Source organism: Penicilliopsis zonata, assembly GCF_001890105.1.
Source record: "Penicilliopsis zonata CBS 506.65 unplaced genomic scaffold ASPZOscaffold_8, whole genome shotgun sequence".
NCBI lineage: Eukaryota > Fungi > Ascomycota > Eurotiomycetes > Eurotiales > Aspergillaceae > Penicilliopsis > Penicilliopsis zonata.
In genome coordinates, this window is record NW_019208918.1 from 876636 (window position 1) to 903911 (window position 27276).

General features: G+C 55.3%; 10 protein-coding genes across 10 annotated transcripts; 4 read left to right on the forward strand and 6 right to left on the reverse strand.

The window, feature by feature from the left end:
• Window positions 1-38: 38 nt before the first annotated feature.
• Window positions 39-2263, reverse strand: ASPZODRAFT_142875 (hypothetical protein; the record flags this gene model as incomplete). Its single annotated transcript, XM_022724894.1, has 5 exons — window positions 39-619; window positions 701-950; window positions 991-1366; window positions 1475-1940; window positions 2092-2263. 5 exons carry the CDS (start codon window positions 2261-2263, stop codon window positions 39-41), a joined length of 1845 nt encoding a protein of 614 aa, XP_022580764.1.
• A 1471-nt stretch (window positions 2264-3734) lies between these two features.
• On the reverse strand, window positions 3735-5950 carry ASPZODRAFT_2090259 (hypothetical protein). The gene is made up of 4 exons (XM_022727695.1): window positions 5144-5950; window positions 4540-5074; window positions 3909-4469; window positions 3735-3855 (listed from the first exon to the last, which is right to left on the reverse strand). Exons 1-3 carry the CDS (start codon window positions 5555-5557, stop codon window positions 4042-4044), a joined length of 1377 nt encoding a protein of 458 aa, XP_022580765.1. The 5' UTR covers window positions 5558-5950; the 3' UTR covers window positions 3735-3855; window positions 3909-4041.
• Window positions 5951-6589: 639 nt separating this feature from the next.
• Window positions 6590-11109, forward strand: ASPZODRAFT_159794 (hypothetical protein; the record flags this gene model as incomplete). The annotated part of the gene is made up of 8 exons (XM_022726430.1): window positions 6590-7215; window positions 7278-7315; window positions 7366-7403; window positions 7452-7531; window positions 7602-7684; window positions 7735-8226; window positions 8700-8878; window positions 8933-11109. The coding sequence occupies exons 1-8, from the start codon at window positions 6997-6999 to the stop codon at window positions 11107-11109; spliced, it is 3306 nt and encodes a 1101-aa protein (XP_022580766.1). The 5' UTR covers window positions 6590-6996.
• Window positions 11110-11733: 624 nt separating this feature from the next.
• On the reverse strand, window positions 11734-15640 carry ASPZODRAFT_133286 (hypothetical protein). The gene is made up of 4 exons (XM_022723235.1): window positions 15392-15640; window positions 13776-15231; window positions 11920-13704; window positions 11734-11865 (listed from the first exon to the last, which is right to left on the reverse strand). Exons 1-4 carry the CDS (start codon window positions 15587-15589, stop codon window positions 11840-11842), a joined length of 3465 nt encoding a protein of 1154 aa, XP_022580767.1. The 5' UTR covers window positions 15590-15640; the 3' UTR covers window positions 11734-11839.
• ASPZODRAFT_2088209 (hypothetical protein) lies at window positions 15478-16354 on the forward strand. The gene is made up of 2 exons (XM_022727691.1): window positions 15478-15875; window positions 16155-16354. Exons 1-2 carry the CDS (start codon window positions 15595-15597, stop codon window positions 16192-16194), a joined length of 321 nt encoding a protein of 106 aa, XP_022580768.1. The 5' UTR covers window positions 15478-15594; the 3' UTR covers window positions 16195-16354.
• ASPZODRAFT_133288 (hypothetical protein) lies at window positions 16156-18050 on the reverse strand. The gene is made up of 2 exons (XM_022723236.1): window positions 17699-18050; window positions 16156-17623 (listed from the first exon to the last, which is right to left on the reverse strand). The coding sequence occupies exons 1-2, from the start codon at window positions 17810-17812 to the stop codon at window positions 16226-16228; spliced, it is 1512 nt and encodes a 503-aa protein (XP_022580769.1). The 5' UTR covers window positions 17813-18050; the 3' UTR covers window positions 16156-16225.
• A 250-nt stretch (window positions 18051-18300) lies between these two features.
• ASPZODRAFT_133289 (hypothetical protein) lies at window positions 18301-19716 on the forward strand. Its single transcript, XM_022723237.1, has one exon. The coding sequence runs from the start codon at window positions 18461-18463 to the stop codon at window positions 19577-19579; it is 1119 nt and encodes a 372-aa protein (XP_022580770.1). The 5' UTR covers window positions 18301-18460; the 3' UTR covers window positions 19580-19716.
• A 9-nt stretch (window positions 19717-19725) lies between these two features.
• On the forward strand, window positions 19726-22811 carry ASPZODRAFT_2089317 (hypothetical protein). The gene is made up of 4 exons (XM_022727692.1): window positions 19726-20252; window positions 20348-20360; window positions 21474-22477; window positions 22531-22811. The coding sequence occupies exons 1-4, from the start codon at window positions 20182-20184 to the stop codon at window positions 22544-22546; spliced, it is 1104 nt and encodes a 367-aa protein (XP_022580771.1). The 5' UTR covers window positions 19726-20181; the 3' UTR covers window positions 22547-22811.
• ASPZODRAFT_2085059 (hypothetical protein) lies at window positions 22426-25780 on the reverse strand. The gene is made up of 4 exons (XM_022727686.1): window positions 25543-25780; window positions 25135-25470; window positions 23431-25075; window positions 22426-23368 (listed from the first exon to the last, which is right to left on the reverse strand). Exons 2-4 carry the CDS (start codon window positions 25363-25365, stop codon window positions 22908-22910), a joined length of 2337 nt encoding a protein of 778 aa, XP_022580772.1. The 5' UTR covers window positions 25366-25470; window positions 25543-25780; the 3' UTR covers window positions 22426-22907.
• A 138-nt stretch (window positions 25781-25918) lies between these two features.
• ASPZODRAFT_67483 (hypothetical protein) lies at window positions 25919-27085 on the reverse strand (the record flags this gene model as incomplete). The annotated part of the gene is made up of 1 exon (XM_022729461.1): window positions 25919-27085. One exon carries the CDS (start codon window positions 27083-27085, stop codon window positions 25919-25921), a length of 1167 nt encoding a protein of 388 aa, XP_022580773.1.
• Window positions 27086-27276: the final 191 nt, after the last annotated feature.

Consider the following 27276-nt stretch of genomic DNA (forward strand, 5'->3'; position numbering starts at 1 on the left):
AGGAACAAAAAATTGAAACAGAAATTAAAACAAAAGATCTATGTCGCCGCTGCAGCCTCCTCCTCCTTGATGGCCTCCTTCTCTTCTTCTTCCTCCTTCTCCTTCTTCTCCTCGGCGGGAGCATCAACGGGGGCCTGTTCCTTGGCTGAGGGCTCAGCGTCAGGCATGGGCTGGTCGACAGGCTCCGCAGCGGCGGGCTCTTCAGTCTTCTCGTCGCCGCCCTCGGTCTTGGCCGGGGTGCTGGCGGTCTCAACGTCATCCTCATCCTTGTGGGCGACACCGTTGGTCGTCGCGGCACCGGCCTTGGACTCGACGTCCTTCTCCTTATCTTCCGCGGCCGGGGTGGCGGCAGTGTCCGAGTCGAGAACCGTCTTCCACTTGGAGAGGATGTCGATGGCGCGGCGCCGGAAATTGAACTCCTCGTCGCGCGGGATGGAGCTCAACTTGACGATCATCCGGAGCACCTTGTTGATCTTGGTCAACCGGATGATCGACACCTCCACTTCGTCGTACGCCTCAAGCTTTGCAAAGTACCCTGACATGGCGGTCATTTCCTCCTCCTTGGGAGGCTGGTCACGCGAAATGAAGCCTTTCTGAAGCCTGTGGCGGATGTAAAGGACTGAAAGAAAAAGGATTAGTGTCAGTGTCAAGTATCGCAATTGACTAGAAAGAAAGGACAAGAAAGGCAATCAGTACGTACCCTCCTTTTCCTTCTTCACTTTGGCCGCCTGAGGGTCAATCTGCTTCTCGACCGGTTTCTCCTCCTTAGCCTCCTCTACGGCCTCTTCGTCGTCATCTGCCTTCTTGGCGCCAGCCTTGGCCTTAGCCTTGGTCTTGCCAGTACCGGGGGTCTTTTTGCTCGTCTCGGCGGCGGGAGGCTTGGGGGTGGTTAACTTGAGCTTCTGGGTCGTTTTGGGAGTCTTGGCCGGCTGTTCAAACTCATTAGAGGACTAGATCGAAACGAAAGCTGGTGGTCATAAGAACCCTTACCTTATCCGACTCGGCATCGGCGTCGGCGTCCTTCTTGCGTTTCTTCGAACCCTTGGACTTACTGTCCTCGTCGACATTGTCGACATCCATCTCGTCCGCCCCGTCACCCATGTCCGTGCTCTTACGCTTCTTCTTCTTCTTCGCGTCCCGTTCGGCCTGGGCGGCAGCCTTGGCTGCGGCCTGCGCCTCGCGTTCCTCTTCCTCCTGTTCCATAGCCCGCTGGTGCTCGTTCAACAGCTCCTTGAAGTGCTTGAGATCATGGCCCTCGGAGGCCACACCATATGCAGCGATCAGAAGCTTGCTCTTGCCCTTTTCCGAGACATCCTTGCAGGTCTCGGGATCCAGGGGGGTCAGATCGGTATTGGGAATCCAGGCACTAAATCCCAGTCAGTCATGGTCTTGTTGGCCGTCGCTTAACCTTTGAAACCCCCCCCCCCCCCCCCCCCCCCCCCAAAAAAAAACAAGAAAATAGAAAGCAACTTACAATTCATTGGTCTGCAAGAACATGACGGGAAAAGTGCGTTCGTGGGCTCTCTTGCCCTCATCCGCGTAATCTTCCCGGTAAGTTCCGTCCGGCCGCATGGCGGTGACGGGACGCGTCGTGAGCAAGCTCTCTGGGAGCATGTCCTCGTCACAGACAATTGAGGGCCACGGTGCAAAGCTACGCAGGCGGGCCAAGTAGTACTCTCCGGGCTTCGCGTGCAGCTGTGTAGTCCGGACCATGGACTTCCTCCGATTTAGCTTCGACTTGTGCTCTGGCACGCCCCCAGTCGACTTGCGTTTGCCATTCGAGGCCTTCTTTGCAGAATTGGGGGTGCCGTTCACTTCGGGCGCGGCCGCCTCATCATTGGTCTTCGTCTCTGTCGCGTCGACAGGCGCGCCGGTTCCTTCTGTCTCCCCTTCCACGGGCGCAGTTTTCTGGGCAGTAGTGGTAGCGTCAGGAGCATCGTCTAAAGCGAAAGAGCAAGCAGGGAAAAAACCCCCCCGCCGCCTGTTAGCCATACTGAACGGCAGCTTTCGTCACGGTTCCTGGGAAGAAGGAGACGCGATGGAGTAGAGGGAAGGAGAAAGGAAAGAGCGAAAAAAAAAAGAAAGCCTTACCGGTGGTATGCTCCGCGCCATTTGACTTCTCCGCGCCCTGTTCGACCGCGGCTTCCGGCGCCGAGTCTGTGGGAGGAGCTGCCTTGGGCTGGGCGTCGGGAGCGCGCTCGACGGCCGGCTGCGCAGCGTCGGCGACGGCAGGTGTGGAGGCAGCAGCGGTGTCTTCAGCCATGCTGGCGCAGTAGACAGGAGCCGAGATGAGATAGACACGAGATGGAAGGAAGGGTGAATTGGATGAGGGGAGGGATGGCGATGGGGGAGGGGGGTGGTGTTCAGGAAGCTCGGTTGGTGGAGAAGCTGTGGTCGCGAGGAAATGGGCCTGTGGCGGGTAGACGGAGAACGCGTGCACTTTCAACACCCCAAAAAAATACGGGCGATGCGCGGGCACCACCACCGCAATGACGCAACGGGGGGTTTCCAGACAGCAGCACAGAACAACGACCGGGACACCGCTTCGGGACGCGTGCGTAGACTCGGTTTATTGATCAGATCGAGGGATGTGCTCGAGAGATGGAATTTTGGTGTTGTAAAAAAAACAAGAAAGGTAGTCAGACGCTGGAGACAACCCCGAGTACCGATCGGCAGTAAGACGCGAGGAAGGAGAGAGAGACGAAAAAAAAAAACAGAGAGACACGAGATGATCCTCTGGAAGAGGGAAGAGGGTATCGCGTCGGCGCCGAAGCAGAGAGTCCCAAGTTGCGACAGGGACAGCTGGCAGCGCGGGTAGGGGTCCCAAACACAGGGATTGGCGCTTCACAACCCAAAGCGGAGAGACAAACCACAAGGCGCAGGAGAGAGCCAGACAAGAGGACGCGTCACGACGAGATCGAGCGACGAGAAATCACCCGGGGGAATTTCTACTCCGTAGACTGTCGCTCGTTCGGTCTCGTAGTAAGCGACTGACTGCCCTTTTTGCTCGCGGTGGCCGATCGCTACTGTAGAAGTAAGCGGTCGGGGAGAGAGGGGGGAATCTGTGCCAGACAAGACTGCAGACTTGGAACTCTCCGAAGGTATCACGATGCGAGTGCACAGTAGAAAAGAAACGGGAGGATTCAAGACAGATTGCCAGTCGAACAAAGTGTCTCTCCCCGCGGTCTGGGAGCGCGTTTTCCTCTGCGTGAAAGTGTTAGCCTCTTTGAATGGGACGACCGACAGCCAGAGTCTTGAACGGGAAATTGATAGTCACCAGAAGATGAGTCTTCGTTCACATACGCCCACGAGGGGGAGGGTTTGAATACGTTCGACTATTGGGAGTGGTTAGAGTGGTGGTGAAGAATAGGTAGCCGGGTACTTTACTTACAGCTCTCCAGCAACGGAAATCCACGGGAATCAAAGCAGCAGCGTCGAGATACTTTCTCGGGCTTCTCAGGTAGGTGGTCTGCTATGGTGAGGGGATGTTGAGGATGAGAAGAAGCATTGGACCTGGTCCTGCGAGGAAAACTAACTGTCGACGTAGATTATTAACTACGTACCTAGGTACCTGCTAAGCTGCCCGCCACTCGAATCCCGCCATCTTCACCAACAATAGACCATACAATACCACCATCACCACCACCAGGGTTTCTCAATAAGGACAAACAATAGGAACTAAGGTCTGATATAATGGGATTTACAAATTGGATACACTACAATAGAGGGGCTGGTTCGATATGACCATATTGACTCATTAATATTCATAGGTTTTGTTCGAGTGGAACCTGATCCTCTCAGTAGATTCTAGTGAGATAAATGCTACCTTTGTATGTACAACGGCTGTAGACAGCAGGATGCCAGATAGAGGGAAGGGGTATAAACCTCTCCAAGCAATCAGTCTGGGCTCCAAAGGTAACCAACATAACGGGTATCGTATCGTCACAGCATATGAACCGAAGAACTTAAACATTATATACCTGGGTATAGTTATGAAGCGCGTTATCATATACGTAAGCGGTCATTGGGGATACTGCCTTCTCACGAGGGGAGAATCGCATATCGCCGGGCATCGTCGTCAGACCAATCGTCCTCATCCTCAAGCATGATGTTCATGGCGGCGGGCTCCGGCTTGTGGATGCGGACTAGCCACAGGAAGTAGTCCTCCAGCGGAAGGAGGTTGAGCAGAATCGCGTTGTAGCGCCAGCCCAGCCCACAGACGATCGCGCCGGCGACCGCGTCCAGGATGAAGTGGTTGGCTGTGGCCACAATGGCGACCAGGATGGTGAAGGGATAGGCGAAGCCAATAAGCCAACACGCCAGGCGTCGCCACGAGGGAATTCGGAGTCCAAGCGTACGGGCCAGGCGAGAGCGTGTGATAGCCCTGTGATGCTGAGCGGGCAGTGGAATGGTCATGATAGTCATTCCGATCATTAAGGAGTAGCCGAAATGCAGCGAGGGCATGGCAGCTGAACAGATAATCATCAGCAAGAGACTGAGGAACAACCAAACAGGATTACTACAACAAGTTCTACTTACCATACTGATTACAAAAGCGATTTTCGGTCCAAACGCTACCTGCGCCATTGACGCCATGGACGGTATCAACGAACCCGTAGCTGCGGGCCAGGTCTCCGGTAGGACCCTCGACGCTCTCGTCGCTCAGCAGCCGCGGGGGCATGCAGGGCCAGAGGGTGAAGACGACAAAGGCCAGCAGATTGCATACTGCCATCGTCCGGCGCCGGGCCTGGTAGAGTAGCGGGCCACCGGGAGACCCGCGCACGACGCCACTCGGCTTGCCCAACTGCGACTCGCCCAGCCGGTTACGGGTGGTGGTATAGTAGTAGAGCCAGACGAGGAAGGCGATGGTGCCGGGAATGTGGATGAACGAGTAGATCCAGTTGATGACGGCCATCAGCTGCGGGTGACCCAAGAAGAATCTCTGGATCGACACCTCCCAAAAGACCCCAAGCCTCTGTTCGATCCGGACGAGCTGCAGCGCATGTCGCCGTGCAACATCGACCGTCCCTTCCTGTAGCGTGACAGCCGTGAAGGCCCGACCTAGCTGGTACGTCTGGACGAACTGTCAGCGCCTTATCCAGGAGGGACCGATAATATCAGACGAAGAAAATGCCAATCTTACCCAGTAGACCAAAGCCCAGTACCAGCACTCCACCAAGAAAGGCAATCGGCGCAGCAGGCGACTGAGCAGACGGTTCTGAAAGACAGCAGTGTTGGGACAAGTCACCGTCCAGCTTACCAGCCCCAAGCTGATCTGTCGCTGGTGCCAGCGATTCTCGGCATCAAAGCGTGAGGAAAGCGAAGAACCCAGCAGGCGATCCTTGACCGTTGGACTGGAGAGACCAGACTCGAACAGGTCTGGCGAGGAACCCCGGGAAATCTCAGCAGAGCGTCGTCGAGTCCATGAAGGGCGTCGAGGGGAAGACGAAGAGGGGGAGGAGGGGGAGGAAGAGGAAGGCGAGGCGCGGTTGATCCAAGTACCTCCAAACAGGAGCACCACGACGACCAGCGGCTCAAGAAAAGCACCAGCTCCCATGGGAAAATACTTGAGAGTTGTGACAGTCGATAATACAGTGCAGACAGTCGGAAGACGGCGGAAATAATAAAAAAAAAATTATGTACTCAGTCTAGGTAGATAAGATACCTAGGTATGCAGTGGGAGGCGAAATGGGAGACGACCGCTTATAAACCAGAACCAGAATCAGAACCACCAGAAGCAGGATTACGATCACGATCACACAGTCACGATCACAGCTGTCAGCTCTCAACCCTGGACAGTGCCGTTCCCTTGGGAGTGGAGAATCCTGGCTTTTGTACAGATACGAACAGCACTAGGCTCCTCCTACATACTCCCAGTTGCTTGCTATCCCGTCTCTCTCGGCAGCCGAGACTCCGTCCTCGGTACTCCGTTATGTCCAGAAGTGGGTATCTGTGCATAAACAGGGCAGCTGGATGGGCAACCTGGTAGCTCCTAGCAGCTACTGGCAGCTGGCGGTGAATCTTGGTAGGCTGATCGACTGTAGGGCAGATCCGATTCATCCATGGTTGGAGCAATCAGCGTCGATTTCGGAGCAACCGGATGCTGATGGAGGACTCCACCCGTCTGAGTAGTAATGGAGGAGAAAAGCCTTGGCCATTGGCCTGAAGAATTAACCTCGAGGTTCTTACCAGCGAGTTGGATTTTGTCGGCAGATGGTAGGGTGGGAGTAGGTAGGAACAAGGTACTAAGTTAGGTGGTTGGGTACCTAGTTTTCTACCTCCGTTTTACCTAGGGATTTCGATACTCCTAACTTGGTAGGCACCAGGTGCTCTGGGAAGGAGATCACACGAGCAGATGCCCGAAACTTGAAACTTGAAAGTCACATGAGTCATGACAACCCGCTGGATTCCGGTCTAGCCGATAGTCTTGGCGGTCTTGGCGGTAAGGGTCTGCATAACATATAGTGCTAATTAAGCATTGCATAACTTATGTCCACTTGTCCGATAGCTAGCCGTTTATGGTTAGTGGGACCGTGACTCAGCTTGACAGTTTATCACCAGCTTCACTCCTGCCTCGTCTACTCCGTATGGAAACAACTTTCTCGCCTTACTAAAGCGCCGTTGAATCTCTCTATAACCACTAACTACCAACTACCTAGGTCCCTAGGTACGGAGACTAGCTCCCATAGCACACTGCCAGATGACGTCACTCTGAACACAGACAGCTTGCGCTCTGAGGCTGCTAATGCCAGTTGATGCTTTTGGTGTCTTGCTAACCATAAAGCAATGACACTTGCCTTACGTCAAAAACAAGGCAAGCTAAAGTTACACTCCATGACTGAAGATGGCGGCAGATATCAAAACAGGTGTTTGAATGAGAATCTAGATAATAGTGCTAACTACATAGGTACTTGATACCAAGGCTTCCTAAAACAGGCTGCCTTCTAGTAGACTGAACTTTACAGGCTCACTTAATTCTTCTCATCTACACACCAGATGTTTTCCGCTCGTTGCAACACTATTTCAACCACAAGTCGCCTATGGAATACCCTTTCACATGGCTCATCGAGGTGTCTGTCGGGCATCTCGACTGCGAAGCAAGGCGTGACCTTGCTGCAGGATAAGAACGATGGTTTTGGCTTTGTTCGCTCGAATCCCCGGCCGGCCAAACCCAGGACCAAGGGGGTCACAGAGATCAGAGGACCATACTATACCGTATGCCGTGTTCTATCCAGGTGTTTCTTGTGGCAAGGACCTCTCCGCTGATGGGAATCAAGGTAATGGGGAAACGGTACCTAGCTGACGTGCTCGAGACGTAAGTGTGAAGGCGGAGGCGGCATGCCTGACATTTCTAAGATTCAGCAGGATGGGCAGCTATATCGACGGCTTGAAGTTTGCAGGCGGTCAGCCTTTTTCTTCTATTTAGTGATTTGAAACCTGACAAATAACAGGATCGTTCTCTCTCTTCCAGGAGCAGCCACTCCGGGATATGATTGAGCTTTCCCACGAGCACAACGTCTACGTGTCGACGGTATTCCACTGCCTAACACTGCCTAATTTACAATATATATGATAACGAGTTAACGATTTGATGGAACTAGGGCGGCTGGGCAGAGCATCTTCTAACACACCCAGACGTCAACAGCATCTTCGACAGATATCTTCAGAAGTGCAAAAATCTAGGGTTCGTCTTTCCCACAAGGCTGTACAGACACGGGTTTTTGACTTGTGCAGCTTCGACGTGATTGAGCTCTCGTCCGGATTCCTCTCTTTACCCCCGGACGACTGGCTGCGTCTCGTCGACAAGGTCCACTCGTACAAACTGACGGCCAAACCCGAACTGGGAATCCAGTTCGGCGCCGGCGGCGACACCCCAGCAGCCGGGCTTGAGGCCCTCGGCACCTCGGACGCAGGCAAATTGGTTGATTTGGGCCACCGGTTCCTGAACGCCGGCGTAGAGCGCCTGATGATCGAGTCCGAGGGTATCACTGAAAACGTCACCTCGTGGCGCACCGACGTCGTCTCACAGGTGATGCAGAAGCTGCCTCCGGAACGCGTCATGTTCGAGGCCGCAGACCCAAAAGTCTTCAACTGGTACATCCGCGAGTTCGGCATCGACGTCAATCTCTTCGTCGACCACAGCCAGATCGTCCAGCTGTCCTGTCTGCGCTCTGGCATCTGGGGAACTGCCGATACCTTTGGCAAAGTGGTCTCATTCCGGCCAGAGTAGACAGATATCTATATGCCACTGCTATATATAAGTTAAATCAATATTTTGAAGCCCAGAAATAGCGTATAGCCATCAATATGTATTAACAATCACTCATTAATCACTCGATGGCGTCAATGGCTGAGTCAGCAGGATTACTCCGGACATCCGCCACCAGCTCGCAGCAACAAATCCGGGGATGGATCTGCGTCTCTCGTCCCTTAGCGACCTGTCGACAGGATCAGGCATCTCTCGCACCCTCGCAGCCGGTTTGTGCCAGCGATACCAATTGGGAACGATTGAAAAAAGGGCGTCTCCGATGAACGCGTACTCTCATGGTGTGAGACGACGATTGCGACTCTCCTTGATCCCGGGCGGCCGGTAGGTTGTCTGCGGATCTACGATTGGGAAAAAAAAAAGAAAAGAAAAACCAGCAGTCGCGATCCGGGAGTGTTTAATTTATATTATTACTTGCCATGCCACGGGCGAGCACGATCCCTGGCGCGCGTCTTCGCTGTCGCCAGGCGTGCGACAGCTGCAAGCGAAGGAAGCAGAAATGTAACGGCGAGCAGCCGTGTGCGATCTGCGTGCAGCGAAACAAGGCGTCGGAGTGTCATTTCTCGGACAAGCCAGCTCGTCTGCTGAAGCCGGACCATGGACTCAAAGAGAGCCGTACAACCGCGGCAGCGACGACGACAATGACCACGACGCCGAGCCATCCAGCAGCGGGGCTGCTCAGCGAAAGCATGGAAGGCCACTCTACCACTGTCCAGGGAGAGACAGCTATGGACCGATTGCTGAACGCGCTGGAGGACCAGGGCATGGCCACGCTGGACCAGAGCAGCCGGGGAGGCGACAAGGACGGGGCGGCCCCCGTGCCCAAGGTATCACGACTGTTGCGCGACGGCCAGGGGAAGTTCATGTACGTCGGCGACTCGGCGAGTCTGTCGTTTCTGCAGAGCGTGCGGCGTATTGTCGCCTCGTCGATTGGCAGCTGCGGCTTTACAGAGGATAACCTGCGCCATTCGATGTTGGAAGCTTTTCCCATGGCGCCGACCGCGCAACCGGGCGGCCTTGTGCCGCCGCCAGCCCGCGAGGACGCCCGGGCGCTCGCTCATCAGTACGTGCTGGCCACCAGTCCCTTGTTGGACCTGTTTGATCTGAACGAATTCTATCCACGGCTCGCCGATTGGGTCGAGAACCCTACTGGAAATGAGGAACTCGTCAGCTCGATCTTCTACCTGGTGCTCGCCATCGGCGCACAGGTCTCGAGCACCGATCAGACGCTGGCGGAGCAGTACTTTGTCAGTGGGCGCCATTTGGCGTACGCCGCGTTTACAGAGACCCCCAGCCAGTACACGATTCAGTCCTATATCCTTATCTCCATGTACATGCTGGGCGCGTGTCGCCGGAACGGCGCGTTCATGAATCTGGGCATCGCGCTCCGCGCTGCGTACGCGGTCGGCATCCACCGCAAGGACGCCAACGCCCTCTTTTGTACGAGGGAACGCATCGCTCGAGAGCGGGTCTGGCGCAGCCTGCGGATGTTGGATCTCTTCCTCAGCGCCTCGCTCGGGCGCCCTCCCGGGACCTCGGACTTTGACTACGACCAGCGCGAAGACCCCAGTGCACAGGTGCCCGCACAGCAGCATTCCTCGTCGGACGAGCACGTTGCCGCCGCCGTGGTGGCCCTGTGCCGCATCTTCGAGCGCATCCTGTCGGACGTCTACATGAAACAGGTCGTCTCAATCAGCGTGGCGGAAACCATCTCCAACCAGCACCGCCAGTGGGTGCTGCGCCTCCCGGATTTCCTCAAGGCGCAGAGCGAGGGTGTCGACGCCCAGCAGCTTGAAGGGGCCCTCTCCGTCGCGCACATCTTCGGCTCGTACTACTGGTCGATCATCCTCCTGACGCGGCCCTTCTTCATCTACCGCGTGTCCCGGTACGCCAAAGGCAAGAGCCACAGCCAGAGCGGCGCATCCAGCGCCATCAGCACCCCGGACGCCCTCGCCGGTAATTCGCGCGTCTCGCTGTTCGCCGACGCGTGCGTCTACTCCGCCCTGCGCGGCCTGGAGGTCGTCAACGGTCTGACGCGGTTCCCCTCCCTGCCCCGTCGCCTCCCTTTCCTCATCAACTCCGTCTTCAACTCGGCCGTCGTGCTCGGCGCAGCCTTCTTCGCCGATTACGACAGCCTCCTCCCCTTGGAAGACGGGCTGACCAAGGCCGAGCGGTTTCTGGCCATCTTCGCCCCTCACGACCCGCACGCCCGCCGGTTCATCCAGATCGTGGAATACCTCCGCGGCGCGGTCACCGAGTACGTCCGCTGCCGCAACGCGCAATGGATGGCGCGCCGCAGTCACCAGGTCGACCAGCTGTTCGGCCAGGTGGGCTCCGCAAAGGATGTGCCGCCTCTGGACCTAGCCGCCCCGGCCGTCGACCTAAGCAGCCTGGAGGATCTCCGTCGCGCCAGCGAACAGGGTGTTTTGTCTCCATCTTCACTAGACAAGTACTCGCGCTCTTCTCTCCCGTCGCAGCCTCCGCCGGAGTCAGCGTCAACGTCAAACACGAATACAAATACAAATATCACTGCCGGCAGCAGCAACAGCAACGGGCCGCCCCCGACCGACGTCTGGGACGCGGCCTTTGACAACGTAGCCCCGGGACTACAGTACCCCACGCAGTTGACGCCCGAGGCCATCTCCGCCCTGACCACCACGGGGCTCCCCATCGGCTGCCCCTCGCCTGGCGGCACAATCCCTGGCCCCGGGCAGCCGCCTATCGGGGACCTTTCGGCCTCGGGCGAGGGTCGCACGCCGCTCTCCGACGTTGTATTTGCGGACAACGGCCTGCTGTACGTTGCGGAGGATTTGCCGGGCTTCGGCATGTGGGGGAATTCATGATATATCTAACGAATCGTTTTGAACATATCAACACCCTTATGAAGCAACTTGATGAGTAGATCGCATTGATCTACCGCCCCTACTCCTGCAGGCCTACTACCAGCGGCCCTCACATTCCAACCAGGCCCAGCAACAACCTGACCAGGAGGACACGTTCTGGCTTGCGGGTACCCCCTATACAGATAAGAGAGTAACCCGAAGACGATACACCCGAGGATCAGGCTCCTCACGCCCAGCCACAGAGGCAGGTATGAGCTGTCCTGGAGAATATACATAGTTTATACATGACATGATGAGAATTGAATGAACTCCTGAGAACACTGATGGGGTGATGAGCTATAGAGTTAATGAATTGTTTTCAGCCTACTTGACTAGTTTTCACTTTCCATCGACCAACTCGATTGAATTACTGAATCTGAACGGCTAATATTCAAACGGGGAAACTCGTCTCATTGCAAAGGCTGGCTGGCTGACTTCGTTCAAAATAGAATAGGGTGTTGTCATGTGTCAGGGCAAGAAAGGGGGGCCGGAGAAGACAATAATAGGAGACAGCTAGCTAGAATTCTAGAATCCAAATTCCTATGTGCCATAATAACGAACGGGGGAAGTGAAAAAAAAAAAAAAGGGGGGGGGGTGGTCAAAAATGTATGTCTGGAAAGAAGGAGGAAGTGCATGGTGAGCGGGTTGGAAATTATATACGCCAAATTGAAGGCAAAAAATTGTACATTGATTAGAAGCCGAAGGGGTTTGTAGGCGCTGAGAATGATTAGTATTTATATTTTGCATGTATATTTTGCGTACACAACTTACTGGCTTGCGCAAGGTTCGCCCTGAGACCTGTGGGCTGCGGTGCGAGCTTCTTGGGCGGTTCATTCTTGACACCGAATCGGACGGGGGGTGCAGGGCCCGTTTTCTGGGGCTGCAGTGGCGCCGCAGTCGGCTGCTGGGGGATCGGGGGCACCGGGGGCGGCGAGATAGAAGTGAAGGGGGAGCTGTGCATGCCATTTACCCCCGTGGGCTGCGGCTGGAGAGCGGGAGGAAGAACCGAGTTGATCCCCGTCTGCATCGGCTGCTGGTAGCTGGGTACAAAGCCGGTTGGTTGAGGCGCAAGGCTCTGGAAGGCTGGCTGCTGTCCATATCCGGTGATTTGCGGCATTACTCCGTTCTGGAATTGATTCTGGCCCATAAAGCCCGTCGGCTGCGGCTGGATCATGGGCTGGAAGCGTTGCTGATTGAGCTCGCCTAAGCTTTGGCCTGGAGCAGCAAGCTGAGGCATCGTATGGGGAATCCCGGTCAACTGCGGCTGCAGAGGCGGCGGCGCAAAGGGGCTCTGCTGGACAAAGTTTTGCGGAGCCGACAGTGGCCGCTGGGGAGGGGGTGGGAGCAGAGAGTTCTGGCCGATGGTCTGCATGGGAGGCAGCGGACGCTGTCTGGTCGGTTGGAAGCCCGTCGATTGAGGTGCGAGAGTCTGTAGAGGCTGAGAGGCCTGGCCCACCTGCGCGAAGAAGCCCGGCGTGGCGCCTGTCTGCTGAGGCTGCTGAATCTGTGGCTGAGGCTGAGGCGCCGGGATAGCCGTGAGTTGCGGCTGAAGCACTGGAAGAGCAGGAGCCGGCGCAGGTTGCGTCACCGGGGTCGGTTGAGCTGGAGTCGGTTGCAACGGCGTTTGGAGAAGGGACAGGTCTGCCATGGCACCAGTCGGGGGCAGCGGTTGAGTGGTCGCCGGCGAGGCGGCCGGAGGAGGCGGCGACGGTGTTGGGGCAGCAGCAGCAGCTTGCGTGGCAGGAGGAACAGACTGTTTGGGCTTTTTGACTTCCCAGGCATCATCGTCGAATCCGCGTTCGACCGGCTTTTCGGATGCGGCCGACGCTGGTGGGGAGGTCTCCTGCTCAGGCTTGGATGCTGTATCCTTCTTATCATCGAACGCTTTGGCATCGACCGTATCACTGGCCGGAGTGTTGGGTGCCGGCCTGCCCTTGCGGGTGTTGTTGCGAAGGGCTCCGCCGGGGCCGGAGAAAAGGCCCCCTTCTTCACCATTGCCGATGACCTCTTCTCCCCCGAAGCTGACGTTCCGAAGCTTGGACTTGGCTCCCGTTCGGTTGTACATGCTGTCAAGGTAGCGCATCACGCGTAGAATATCGCCCTCTTTCAGACCAAGGGTCCGCAGCGTCTCTGGGGTAATGTCAGGGAGCACGCTCTCGTCCATCCAGTCCTTGATGAAATTCTGCGCATATCGTTCGCATTGATGCGGTCCCACGCCAGCCTTGAGGAAGAAGTCAAACCAATCGTACTCCGGCGGCTTCGGCTGCTCGATCGAAGCGCCGGCCTGCCCAGACTGACGGGATTTCAGCTTGCTCGGGTCCTGGAGGCTGCGACGGCGGATATCTGACAGGGGCTTATCTTCGTCCAAAGATACGCCCGTCATCTTCTCCACGTATTCCAGATCCTCCACCGACATCTTTTCAATAGGCACCGCAATCTTGACGCCGTTCACCTTGTGGAGATGAATCTTGCCATCTTGAAGGCCGATGAATTGAGCCTCGACGGTAAATGACTTGGTGCGGTCGGTCCACTGTCTAGTTTTGGAAGAATCAGGTTCTACAGCAGAGTCAGCAAGCAAGTAACTATATTACAAACAAAGATAAAAATAGTGGTGGTTTTCAACTTACTGGTCTTATTGTTCGACTTGCTATCGTTCTTGCGATGACGATGCTGCTTCGGGGTGTTATTACCGACTTGGGCCATCAAACTACTACGTCGTTCGGGCAGCTTCTGTATGGGTCCTACCTGTGAAGAATCACGCGAATCCATGGAATCGTGCTTAGATTTGTGGGTTGCCTCCTTCGTCAAGCGTTCCTCTTCCAGCTGGTTTTTCCTCACGCTCGACAGTCCCGAATCCAGTCCCGATGGCTGGGTGGAAAGGAAGCCGGTGATCTCGATGTAGCTGCTGGGTACTACGCCCTCCTTGCCATTCATCATGCGGCGCACCATCCACCACTCCTCGGACTTGGTATCGTCGATGATGACAACCTCATCACCGACGGCCACGGTCACCTCGTCATCTCCTTGGGCCATGAAGTCGTACAGCACCTGGCCCGTCTTGTGGCCAGCTCCGCCTTTTCCGGCTGCAAGTACTTCTCGCAGGCCTTCTGCCCGATAGCTGCCGGCGATCTCCCCGAGAGCGGCCACGATCTCCTTGGCGGTGTCCTTGGCGCCGGCATGGAAGTCGACGCTCTTGCTTGGCCGAACGAGGTCCAGGAAGACATGTTTCCCCTCAATCGAGTAATGCGAGAGTCTGTCGGCCGTCCATTCCTGCTGGCGCTCATCGCCTTCAGGAGAGATGAAAATGGTACCCGTCGCAATATTGATACCCAGGGTGGTTGGCATCTTCTTCCTCTTGCCCATTGCCTCCACCATCTCATTGATGTTGTACAGATGATACCCGGCCGGGGAACGCGGCGAAGGCTCTCCCACGCGATTATCCGGGGGCGATGCTCGGACACCAGGGCTGGAATCCGGGAAGCTGGCGCGCGGGGGCGGAGATGGCTCCGGAGGGGACGGATCGCGCGGGGGCGGCGAGAACTGAGAGCTTGGCCTTTGGGGCAGGGGAGGGGACCGAGGACTGTCATAGTCGTCTTCCGGTTCATAAGACACGTGCTGAACAACTGGCCGAGGAGGCAGAGCGACATCCTGGGAAGGTTCAGGGTGGCTCCGGTGGAGGATGTTCGCTATCGCCGCAGCTGCGGGATTCCGTTGAGCAGCTTCCCTGACCGGGGAAGCCGGCTTCGACTGCTCGTATTCATCTTCTGCTGCCTCTTCCACATCCTCCTCCTCCTCCTCCTGCTGCTGCTGCTGCTGCTGCAGCACGGGCACTGCTCTCGGACGTTCTGGGAGCGCGGGAACAGGGGAAGGAATCGGAGATTCGGCTGCATCCGTGGCCGCGCCTTCAACGATCTCGATGTAATTCGAGGGCGCAAACCCAAAGTCCGCACCCGAGCCAACAAGCGTCCAGTCTGGATCCGAGATGTCGTACACCGCAAGCTCTGCGTCTTCGGAAAAGGACACCTCTTCGTCGGTCTGGCGAGTATAGTCGTAGAGCGCTCTTGCCTTGTGGACCGGTTGAGCCTGTCGAGGAACATTTGATATCAGTCCCGGCGTCCACCGGAAAAAGGAGACACGGAGTCGATACGGTGGGAGTGTATCAACAAATCCCAACGTATTCGACAAAACAAAACCAATAAAAAAAAACCACATTCAAACAGTAACGATTAGAAGAATGTCTCACCTCTTCCACATAGTTATTCGGCACTAAACCCTCCGGCTCGTCCTCATCCTCTCGCTCGGCCTTCTTCTTCGCCTTCCACCAATCATCCTCGCTGCTCTTTTCCAGCACATACAACAAATCGCCCTCACGAATCTCCAACTCCCCCTCTGCCTGAGGATGATAGTCGTAGACGGCCGTGTACACTCCCAAGAACCCCATCGCTGATGCCGGGGCCTCCCTCTCTCTCTCTCTCTCTCTCTCTCTCTCTCGAATCAACAACCTCTCCGAGAGAAGGCAATGACCTTCCTGTGGATAATCCTCGATCTCCGGCTCTTTTCGCAGCGAGTAGCCGACCGGACAGACGCGGAGGGGGAGGAACTGTGCTCTGTTGCTCACCCTGGGGTTTGTTGTGCCTCGATTCGAGGTCGGTCGCAACCAGACGGTCGGTTCGGGGTGGGTTGAGGGGCGAGGCGGAGCCCGGAAAGGGTTGCCTTAGTCAGAAGAGGTCACGTTTCCCCTGAGTTTCCAAATTGCAGTTGCTACCAGACAGACCAAGTTCAAGTTCCCTCCTCCCACTGTCCACGATTGAACAATGGTTTAGCTGTGCACGTTAGATAAATAAATCAGGTATTAGTGGTTACGAGAAATCAAATGATGGCAATTATCGGACCTGCCGTGCCAAGTCTAAGGAATCTGGGCTCAGCGAGCACTGACGTCGGGCATCGATAGGGGATAACTACTATGGAATCTGGATCCACCATACTAACTCTGGAGTACTCTGTAGGGTCGTGATGATTACTATGGAAAAAGACATGATAAAATAATAATGGCAATGATCACTATGTTGAGGGTAAATTACGCCAGGACGACCCAAGACACCAATTCGACCTCCACATCGTCTTCTTCCGGATCGTCGGCTTGTTCTTGCGATGGTGGCTCGTGCTGGTCTGCCGCGACATCCTCCTGCTCGGTCTTGTCGGTCTTGTCGGTCTTGTCTGTTTTCCCGGTCTTCTTGGTCTCCTCCGTCGAGTCGGAGTTGCTATCCACGTCCTCCTCGTTGTCGACGATGGCCCGGAGGCTACGGTCGCCATTGAGTTCAACCAATTCCAGGGTCCAGTCTTTACCCTTGCCGACCTCTTCCAGCTGCTTCTTCAGCTCCTCGATCCTCTCCGGGTCGAGGTTGAACTTCTTCAGTTGTTCCTTAGACAGCCGCTGGATCTTGCCGTTCTCGCGTTTGGCGACGACATGGACCTTTTCGTCACCGGCAGAGGCGACCTGGCCCTTCTCGATCTGGCGGCCTTCGGTGCCCACAAGCTTCTTGGCGCCTACTTCAATGTCCCCCACCATCGGGTACTGTGGGATGGCCGCCTCGACCAGGTTCTGCGACTCGAAGAACTCCTGCATCGCCTCCCACTCGGAGACCTCGTCCGGGGTGAGCACCTCGCGACACTCGATCGAGTGCTCCTCGTCCGGCTGCTGGGGCTGGAAGGCGACGTCATTGCACAGCCGAGGCGTGTAGATCACCATCAGATACGAACAGGTCGTCAACTCCTTGATCCAGCCGATGCGGTCGGTCGACTGTGGATTGCAGTGGAATTGCACCTCGACCTTCCGGGGCCTGCCCGTCAGGTCGCATTTGGTGCCCCGGTCCAGATGCTGCACCAGGTACCGAGAGCCGCCCTTGGTCTGCAGCTCGGCAAGATCGGTCGACGCCTTTTTCGGCTCGGCATCGCCGTCGATCTCGTCATCGTCGTCCCCCTCGGCGAACCTGCCCAGAATGAACGACTGCGTGTTCCGGTCTTCCATCGGCGGGTAGCTGGGCACGCCGCTCCCTGACGGCAGCGCGTGGAACTGCTTGATCTGGTTCTTGTAGCAGAACGAGTAGGACCACCATCCAGAGACGTAGTACATGCATTTGCCTTCCAGTTCGCTTAGCAGCTCCAATCCACGCTCGGTCGCTCGAGCCACCTCGTTCTGTGCGTCGGCCTCGCCCGATCCCCCCGTATTCGCCGACCCGTTCTTATCCTCGTTATCAACGATGGGTATTTTGCAGAGGTATAGTCGATGGTCCAGAACCATCTCCTCATAAAGGTACTCGCCGTCCCCTAGTTTCTCGGCACCCGTCGCCGCGTTCGTACCATCTTGCAACACTATTTGGGAATTCTGCTGGTTGACTTGGCCGTGGCTCTGCGAGTGCAAGAGCTCGTGCGCTTCTGATTCAAGAACATACTCATCGGGGAAAGTCACTTGGTACTGCAGATACATCCGTATCAGCATCTTCATCCATAAAAATATAGACAGATCACAATCAGAAAAGGTTCAACCCACCTGGGGATACGCGAGGATGTCATCATTGATATTAAACGCCTTCTTGCCGGCCTCAACCCCAGACAGAGCGGCGAATAACAACAGAGACACCAGCGCTGACGTGTGCCGGCTCATTTTCTCCTGTACCTCTGTACCTCTGTCTTCTGATGATACAAGTACTTGGTACTAATTCTCGTCTCGAGGCAACAGGCAACCCCAGTCTGCTGCCCGCACAGTATGGCAGGAAGGGCAATTAATCAGCTAGTCTCATCAGTTATCATGTCAAACAGAAAGTCCCCTTGACCATGCCGCTTTATTCCAAAGCATGGACAGAAGGTACACAAACAAAGACTCTCAATCTCAACGCGGGCTGCCAATATGCCAGCTGTGAACATCCGGGCGGCCTCCAAAGCGGTGACGCTATCGCATGCAGCCAGTTTATTCCGTAATGCCGGAATTATAAATCCGTACATCCGACAAGCGCACGTGCCATCTCACGCGGGATATGAGATAAGCTCGGTCTAACCGGAGCCGGACTAGCTCCATCTGTCTTTGTAATTGCAGCCAAATCATTCAGGCCGTCGCAACTAATTGCTGACTGATGGTTTGCAAATCATCTCCAAGTAGATTTCCAGACGGATTTAAAAGGACGAACGATAGTTGACGAATCTTTGTTCGGTTTTACTAACTGCTGACTGACGGCTGAGAGATTGGTTTCAGGAATTTTCTAGCACCCTCACTTCTGGACTCGGCTCAGGTATAAATACCCCCCCGCCGTCGTCAATGAGACTCCTTTTGCCTCTTCTAATTTGCATCATTGCGATCCTCACTTATCACCACCAGACATCTAGCGAGGTTTATCGGAGCATAGTTGCTTACTGCCAACGAGTCCCAACGCTTTTGGCGCAGACGTTGAAGAAGGAGAACACGGAGAGCACAGAGAAGGCATTCTTTCCTACTACAGACACCCCCGTCGTCCCCGCACTCACTGAAATGGCCGTACCTCGGACGATTCGTCAGGCATTCCTCGCCATCGAGCAGGCAGAGGGAGCAGGCGCACGCGTGCGACGCTCTATTGGAACGGCGAAGCTGCGCAATTTCAGCCCCTTCCTCATGCTCGACCACTTCACGATTGGCAAGGGCGCCGGGTTCCCTGACCACCCGCACCGCGGCCAGGAGACCATCACGTACCTGCTGTCTGGCGGGGTGGACCATGAAGACTTTGCAGGCAACAAGGGCACCATCGGGCCGGGCGACCTGCAGTTCATGACGGCGGGGAAGGGCATCATGCACGCCGAGATGCCACGCGAGAACGCGGACGGCAGCCCCAACGTCGGCATGCAGCTGTGGGTGGACCTGCCCAAGGAGCTGAAGATGTGCGAGCCACGCTACCGTGATCTGCGGGCGTCGGAGATCCCCATCGCCACCGTGGACGACGGCCGTGTTACCGTCAAGGTCATCTCGGGCCAGTCGCACGGGGTTGATTCGGTCCGCGACCTGGCGTACACCCCCGTCTGGCTACTGGACGTCACCATCCGGCCGGGTGGTCGGATCTCCCAGACGCTGCCCAAGGGGTGGAACGCCTTCGCCTACACCCTCTCCGGCACCACGGTCTTCGGCTCCAACGATTCCACCAAGCTGGTCAAGGAATTCCACAACGTCGTCTTTGACCAAGAGGGTGACTATATCGAGGCCTCGGTCCCGGAAAACGCAGAGTCGGACGGCCAATTCATCCTGGTGGCCGGCCAGCCGCTCGACCAGAAGGTTGTTCAGTACGGTCCCTTCGTCTTGACCAGCCAGGACGAGGTGTACCAGGCCATGCTCGACTACCAGACCGCGTCGAACGGATTTGAAAGAGTGCGCGGCTGGCAGAGCGAGATTGGCAAGCGGATGGCCTACTAGCTACAAGCTGCTGGTACGAGCTACTAGATGATTAAAACGTTTTGTTGCTGTTTATTTAATAAATGTATGATACCTTACTGCGTTTATAAGTATATCGATGGAGTTGAATGTCTAAGCACGTTAAATTACTATTGAACACTATTAAAGTACTTTGGTTATTTCTTGATTCTTCATCTCCTAGCGTAAATATATATATTCCAAGGGAAATCTACCCACCACACTCTCTTCTACCAACTTCAACTCGCAGCAACATCTATTCGCACAGCATCACAATAAAGTTCTGCAAGTGACCAAATACTAGACCATGAGCTCGTGCTTCTGGCTAATTATCCTTCCACTTGAGCAGCGTCACAATGGCTTAGCTTGACTCATTCTGCAAAGGGCACGAAAATCGGCCTTAACCGCCTCCCGGTTCATTTTCGACACCTCCTTTCCCCTGCTGGCACCATACGAGCGACACCCATCTTGGCCAACCAATCCTGTTTACCATTCCAACGAGGCTGAAGAGTTTCACTGCTCTTCTCGTTCCGATACTAGATCATGGGGTCCGGTTAGACGATGGCTGAGGGGGGGGGCTTTGGCCCTGCTTCGACGCCGTGATTATGCGGGGGGGGGGAAGGATGAATGTCTATTTGAAAGAGAGCCCGGGGATCCAAAGGGCAGAGGGTGGTTGGTAGTATCTCCTTTCTCTCTTTCCCAGTTATTTATTTATTCTTTTTTTGCTTTTGGTTAGAAGTATACCACTAACCGGTTGAGAGTGATATCCAGGTGTATATATATAGTACGTCCGATAGAGAAGACGAGAGAAGACGAGAGAAGACGCCCGCATGGATCCTCTCTCTCTAGTGACCGGTTCTCTGGCTCTAGGGTCTGCAGTGAACGCGGCTCTAGCTGGGCTGTTGAAGTTACGCAGCCTGAAAGACTGCCATGCGACCATCCGTGCCTTGATGGTAGAGCTGGAGGACTGTCGCATCATCCTCGGGCAGATTCAAGCGCTGTTCGAGACCCGCCAGAAGGATGACCGCGTCGAGAGTTCCCTGGCAGATCTGGCGGTATTCCGCTGTCATCTTGTGCTGAAAGACTTTGAGCAGTTATTGCGTAAATTCGTTAGGGCAAGCCCGCAGACCAGGTGTTTCAGATGGCTTATTGAGAAGGATTGTGTGATGGAATTCCGCCAAAGCCTGCAGAATGCGAAGATCACATTGCTGATGACACTATTGAGCACTGAACTGTATGTTTTCTTTTTTCTTACTCTTCACAACCACTTGTTCTTATCTATTGGAACAGGGCAGACTCGTCTGGTTTCCGTTCACGTCTGGATGAAATCCAGGCCTCGGCAGAGGTAGGAAGAGAAGATGTCAGCCGGCTCCTCTCCAAGCTTCTCGAAGAACAGACCATGATGCGTCTGGAAATGCGGACTATATTCCTTCAAATTGAGCAGCTGCAAGATCGACGTCTGCCTTCCCCCCCCGAGCTGCTGGTCACTGATGCTGAGGCATCTCTGGAGGGCATAGAGTCGCACAGCGTGTCTACCGGAGAGGAGTTCTTGTCCGATGATAGCATCTCCAGCTCGTCAACATGCACTGCCTGCTGCTGTCGCTGCCACTATCGCTTCCGATTAGACAGTCCACGATCCCTCGCCTGGCTCACCGGATCCTCGTTATTGACTTTTTCCGGGCTGCCCTGGAGCTCGTGCTCTGAGGTGCGATGCCAGAGGCAGCAGCAGTTCAAAATGCGGTATACCTATCGGCTCCCCCGCTGGCTGGTCTCTCGGATGTTCAACCTCTCCTATAGCTCGTCCTCTCATCTGCAATCTGGGCTTAACTTGAACATCACCCTGCGCCTACCACGGGTTGTCCCTGACAATGCAGAGATCCTTCGGCTAACAGCCCAGGGCAACCGCAAGGGCCTCGAAGCCCTCTTCTCCAAGGGGGCAGCCTCCCCGCACGATGTTGGGTCAGTCTACGGCCTTACACCGCTGCACATCGCTCTGTTCAAGCGCAACTTTGCCCTGTGCGAGTTCCTCCTCACCGCCGGTGCCGACCCCTACCTCAACACAGGCATGCGACGCTGCGTCATCGATATTGTCCGTGAAGACATTCTCCGCCAGCAACTCTCTCTCGACGAGATCGTCTACCTCAAACGGCTTTTCGTCGACGTCGACGACCTGGGCTCCTTCAACTTCACCGCAGTCCACAAAGCCGCTCTGGGCCTGTCTCCTCTTTCTCTCGAGTCCCTCCTGCAAACCTCCACCTCCCTCATCGACGCCCAGGATTCCCAGGGCCGTACCGCCTTGCTCTGGGCTGCTTCCTCCAGCAACGTGCACGCCACCGCCGTCCTCCTGAGGCACGGGGCTTCGCCGCATATCGCCACCCGAACAGGCCAGTCCCCTCTCCACCACGCAGTCGAGTACGGTTCTCCCCAGTGCGCGCGGCTGCTCCTCGCCGCCGGCGCGGCAGTCGACCACCCGAACCGCCGCGGCCGTACACCGCTTCACTACGCCTCCCGCCTGGCCGACAACGCCGCCATGTGTCGTCTCCTCCTTGATGGCGGCGCAGACGTCCGCGTCCGCGATCGCGGCCTCTCCACCCCGCTCCACGAAGCGGTGCAGTACGACCGACAACCGCAGATAAGGGCCTTGGTCGACGCCGGGGCGGACCTGCTCGCTCTCGACGCGGACGGTAGGACGCCACTAGACCTTGCGCAGGATCATTCGGATCCTGCTCTGGACGCCTCGACACGCTGCAGCAACAACCCCGTACACAATGAACGACAGCTCAACAGTTGTCTTGAAGATTCTCCTATGGCTATTGACCAAGATGACTTTTCTTCTTCTTCTTCTTCTCCTTCTTCCGCAGCTGAACCGCCGCCGTCGTCCTCTATACCACTGCAAGGAACGAGGGCTCTTCCGTTCGTGTATCGGCATTATGCTGACTTCGGGGATCTTGCGCGTGTATCCGGGAATAGAGGATTGTTGGCATGCGGACAACCTACCAGCACCTAGTCTCTACTTCCTCTACTTATCTATACAATGCGTACTGTAAAATGATACCGTACGAAATGCTACGCTGGTCGCATGGGTGAAAACATAGGCGTAGCATGACATTATATTAGACAAGTACAGAATGGGCGATATTCCAAATCAGATTGCCATAGGTCTGTCAAAAACTCCTTTCCAAGAAAAAGGAAGACAAAAATCGGGAGAAAAAGGGGGGGGAAGAGGGATCCATAGCTACAAACTTTCGGTTTCATCATATTATAAAGTGTTTATTTCATTCTTCAGGTCTTTCTCCTCCCCCCTCCCCCCCTAACAGATGGTAGTCTTCCTTTATTTCGCAAAGTGCAGGTCATAGTTGAGCCACTTCCTAGCAAGGATACCGTCCACATCGAGGCCAGGAGTGCCATAGGTCAATGGAGCATAGAAGAAGAAGCCGTAGGCGGTGGCAGCAAGGATGACCGCGGTTGCGATCCAGGCTGCAATGTGAGACTGGCGGCCCATGCGCTCTGAAGCGAGGACGAAGAGACGCTGGCCAGCCGGTACAGCCTTCTTCTTGCCGGAGGGATCTTCGACGGTAGAGGGGACAGGAACCGGCCGGTGGATGGGATCCAGATTGAAGATAAACTCAATGAGGGCCCCGGTGACAAGAGTCGAAGCGAGGTGGGCTGGGAGGTAGTGGTGCAAGAACCGCTGGCGGCCCATCAGCCAGAAGGGGAAGTAGTGGGCGCCCCAGCAGAGGAAAAGGAACCCTGTGCTGTTGTACAGACGAGAGCGGGTACCAGGGCCCCAGACTGGAGGTATGGTTAGCATACGGTATGGAAAGGGAAAAAAAAAATGTAAGGATACGACTTACTCTCTTCCAAGGCATCAATTCCACGGCGCAGCGACAGCTGGTCGGCGGCCAACACACCGGCAAAGACGGCCAGGAGACTGCTGGAAATCCACCAACCAACGGGGTTGCCCAAGAAGTAGATCTGCTCTCTGGTGTCGTTCTTGGTCCAGAAGCTGACACCGCGCAGCAGGAAGGGCCATTGGAATGGCTCGCTGGCGTAAGGGTGGCTGCTGGTCAAGGCATTGTTGTGGAAGAACATGGCCCGTTGCAGCTCCAGGTACTTCTTCCAGAATGGCAACGTCTTGATTTCACGGTCCTCCTTGATCAACCGAGGGCTGTCTTCCGGGATGTTCTCAATTGAATCGACGAACCACAGATTGCTACTCTGTAGGATGTTCTTGTTTCCGTTGATCTCGGACTGCTTGAAGGCCCACTCCGGGAGAGGCTTGGTGTGAGTCCACATGGCGACGCGAGTGGGCATGTGGATCAGTTTGAAATGGCTTGAGAGGGAGCGGAACTCCTGGTTGGTCTTGCCGTTCTCGATCTTGATTTCAAACAAGGTATCATTGTGTCTCTCCCCGTCTGCAAGCTCCTGGGGGACAGTGGTGAACTCCTGGTTGGTGGGGTAGTAAGGTGAGGCGACGTCGTGAGTCAAAAGAATCGAATCGGTTCCCAGGTGACGGAGCTGGACGACATCGCCGTTCTTGACGCTGTGACCCAAGCCGTTATCCTCCGACAGCGGAACGGTGGGCAAGATCTGCCAGTTGTTGTTGGTGTCATTGTAAGGGTAGCCGGTAACCTGCTGGCCCTGGCTGGAGATACGACCGTCATCGTAGCGCAGAGGATACTTCTCCCAGTGGCTGTGCAGGAACACCTTGGTGTCCTTGTGGCGAATAGTGATCGAGTCATAGTACTGGATGCCAATGGATTGCGCGACCAAGGAATTGTCACTCAGGGTCTCCTGGAACTCGGGGGTCATGAAGTCGTCGCCGGGACCGGACCTGTTCAGGATCGCAAAGTGAACCTGGAACCAGAACAGGTAGAAGAAGAAGGGAACAACGATGAGGGCCACTCCGCGGGCAACAAAGTGCTTGCCCCATTGGACCATGTCGAGCGCTCCTCCGCGGCGGTTGATGTCCAAGAGATTCCACAGGTCGATCATGACCGCGCAACCAATGCTGACGAAGGTGAAAGTACCGACATACTTGGTCGAAATAACGCAGCTCAATGAGACACCGGTCAACAACAGCCATTTCCACCACTTCCGGCCGAAAGGCTCGTGCCTCAACTTGTAGAACTTGATATAGCAGAGGACGCTCAAAGCCATTGTCAGGACGAGGGTAGCATCCAGGAGAATGAGACGAGTCTCGCCAATATGGGCATTGTCGAGCAGCATCAAGCCGGCGGAGAGTACGCAAGCCGGAAGAGAGTATCCAGACTCCCACATGATCTGAAAGACGACAGGGATAGTGAGCGCGCCGAGAGTTGCCGGCATAGCACGCAGAGCGACATAGGGGACTTTGTTCTCAATGTACGAATCTCCAATGTTGTCGAACAGGAAGTGACCATCGTAGCCAACCAACCAACCCATGAACGCAAAGAGGAGCTTTCCAAACGGAGGATGAACATCGAAGAAGTACGTGCGTTGCAAGTAGTAAGAGGCAAACTAACAAGTCAGTCCAGCCTCTCTCCAGTTGGCGATGGTGGTGACACTCTACTACTCACCTTTCCGAAATGAACCTCGTCGAAAACGACTTCATCGGGGTAAGAGATTTTGTAAAAACGAGTCACAAAGGCCAAAAGGGTCAGAATAGCCATGGCCAGCATATAGCTCCATTCTGAAGGCTTGTTGTCCACTGCCTTGCCCTTCTTCGCCGGGGGGTAATTATCGGACGGCACGGCGGAATAGCCATCCTTTTTACCGCCTCTCTTGCGGAGAGAGGGTGGTGAACTCATAATTATATGGTTAACAATAGGTAGGAAAGGGCCTGGAATTAGAATGAAAAAAAAAAGAGTAAGTCTAAAGAGCGACGAGAAAGGCTTCTGGTTGAAAGGATACCACTAGACGCGGGAGACGAGGGTCAGATCAGATCAACATGGTGGGAGAATTGATCAGGGTTGATGGCGACTTACCGTAAACCAATCACTACCAGAAGGCAAACAACATAATAAGAAAAAGACGAGCGATTGTTAGAAAAGGAGTTCGATTGGCAGTAGGAAGGTTGAAGAAGGGCGCCGTCCAAGAATTGAGACAACAGACGACACGACACGTCTTTCAGTTTCATGTGGTCGGCAAAAAGCACCCGCAGCTCCGACCCAGTTCCAAGCACGCACTGAGCTGAAACGCCCATGCAGAGACATCAACTCTAAATCAATCTGAGGATTAACCTTGAAGATCATTTTCAATTTAACATGGATGTATCTGGTATCTAGAGAAAAGACATGCACGCCAGCCAGCGCCTGCCGAAAATAGAGCTCGTATATAGTTACAGAGAGTGGGTATGCAAAATTATGGGTCATGATCAGAGAGGCTCAGTAGATCCAATTCCGTCTTGACCAGGGAATCGAACTCGGCCCGCGAGATGCCAGTGCTCTTCGCGAGGCGGAACAGACTTTTGATGTTGGCACTGATGTGCTGCCTCACGCCGACTTCGACGACCGAACGGTTCTCTGCCTCCAGCTCCAACTTGGCCACGGCCGATTCGGAGCTACGCGAGGAGACCGATGCCGGGCGCGGATGGTTTAGCAGCATAGCAGTGTCGTCATGGGTTGTGGCACCTGCCGCGTAGCCATTCGTTCGTGGCGGTTCAGCGTCTGAAGGACGGCTGATCTGCCTCTGTAGAAGATTCATCAACATGTTACCGTCAAGAGTAGACGCTCCAATATCTGTTTGTTGCTCCTCTGGATCCTCATTGTCCATAGCCGGCTGCACGTCGGCGTATCGAGCGTAGTATGAGTCCTCTGTGCTGTGAGACTGGTGCAAAGGGGAGATGGGATTCGGGGCTGGCGTTTTCACGGCTGGCGTCCTTCCAGGTGTAGCATCGTACTGAGCCCAATAGTCGTCCTCACCATCGTCATCCTCTTGGTTTTTGTCCTGCATTTGACCTCCTTGTGCCAAACTCTGCTCATGTTTTTCGGCTGCCTTCAAGGCATCTTCGATAATTTTCTCCTTGGCTCGTGAGTTGGCTTCTCCGACAGAGGTAGACCACTCGCTGTTATCCTCGAGAGAATCCTCGTCTGGCAGAAGTTCTGCCAATCTCCAGCCTGGACCACCACCATCCTTGTCATCGATACACCACAGATAAATGACCTTTAGGCTGTGATCTGGTAGCAAAATCTGTGATTGTAATGTTTCGTCGTCGATGCGTCTGAACGTCACAGGAGTTTCGTGGGGAAGCTCGATCTCCCCCGAAGCAGGATGCGGTTCGAAGTTTGCGCTATCGACCAGATTCTGCACTCGCTCCGCCTTGTCGGCATTCCAGCACAGCAATCGAAGCCATGAATCGCTAGCTGAATTTGAAACCGAGCTGAGGATCTGCACGCGCTGGCGTAGGATGGGTGAGAGCAAAGGAAGAAGGGCAGGGGGCGGACGAGGCGACACAAAGGCAGTAGGGAGGCAGGCGAGCAGAGGGGGGAGCAGCGAGTGAGGCTCCGGGGGCTGGATCAATTCAACCATCGTTTTCCCTCCCGCTTGCAGCGAGTGTGTTGAAGTTTGTGGGGGGGGGGTTCCAGTTGTTGATAAACGGGAAGATTCCCACCGCGCGCGAACTCCACCAGGAACAGGGGAACAAGACAGGTACTTGCTAGCAGGAAGGTCGCACCAAAGTCACAAAGGTAAATCAAAGGTAGCACTCCCAACCACACCGA

Excerpts from the sequence above, each read along its gene's own strand:
- ASPZODRAFT_133286 (XM_022723235.1), bottom strand. The coding sequence starts at position 15,589 with ATGGGGTTCTTGGGAGTGTACACGGCCGTCTACGACTATCATCCTCAG. Across the intron at positions 13,705-13,775 it reads CAAGTCGAACAATAAGACCA|AACCTGATTCTTCCAAAACT; the intron begins GTAAGTTGAAAA and ends ACTCTGCTGTAG. Across the intron at positions 11,866-11,919 it reads GGCGAACCTTGCGCAAGCCA|CGCCTACAAACCCCTTCGGC; the intron begins GTAAGTTGTGTA and ends AATCATTCTCAG.
- ASPZODRAFT_2088209 (XM_022727691.1), top strand. The coding sequence starts at position 15,595 with ATGCCGGGGCCTCCCTCTCTCTCTCTCTCTCTCTCTCTCTCTCTCGAA. Across the intron at positions 15,876-16,154 it reads GGTTGCCTTAGTCAGAAGAG|GGTCGTGATGATTACTATGG; the intron begins GTCACGTTTCCC and ends AGTACTCTGTAG.
- ASPZODRAFT_2089317 (XM_022727692.1), top strand. The coding sequence starts at position 20,182 with ATGCGGGGGGGGGGAAGGATGAATGTCTATTTGAAAGAGAGCCCGGGG.
- ASPZODRAFT_133289 (XM_022723237.1), top strand. The coding sequence starts at position 18,461 with ATGAGACTCCTTTTGCCTCTTCTAATTTGCATCATTGCGATCCTCACT.
- ASPZODRAFT_2090259 (XM_022727695.1), bottom strand. The coding sequence starts at position 5,557 with ATGGGAGCTGGTGCTTTTCTTGAGCCGCTGGTCGTCGTGGTGCTCCTG. Across the intron at positions 5,075-5,143 it reads ACTGGGCTTTGGTCTACTGG|ACGTACCAGCTAGGTCGGGC; the intron begins GTAAGATTGGCA and ends CAGTTCGTCCAG. Across the intron at positions 4,470-4,539 it reads TCGCTTTTGTAATCAGTATG|CTGCCATGCCCTCGCTGCAT; the intron begins GTAAGTAGAACT and ends TTATCTGTTCAG.
- ASPZODRAFT_2085059 (XM_022727686.1), bottom strand. The coding sequence starts at position 25,365 with ATGAGTTCACCACCCTCTCTCCGCAAGAGAGGCGGTAAAAAGGATGGC. Across the intron at positions 25,076-25,134 it reads ACGAGGTTCATTTCGGAAAG|TTTGCCTCTTACTACTTGCA; the intron begins GTGAGTAGTAGA and ends CTGACTTGTTAG. Across the intron at positions 23,369-23,430 it reads AATTGATGCCTTGGAAGAGA|TCTGGGGCCCTGGTACCCGC; the intron begins GTAAGTCGTATC and ends CCATACCTCCAG.
- ASPZODRAFT_133288 (XM_022723236.1), bottom strand. The coding sequence starts at position 17,812 with ATGAGCCGGCACACGTCAGCGCTGGTGTCTCTGTTGTTATTCGCCGCT. Across the intron at positions 17,624-17,698 it reads ACATCCTCGCGTATCCCCAG|TACCAAGTGACTTTCCCCGA; the intron begins GTGGGTTGAACC and ends ATGTATCTGCAG.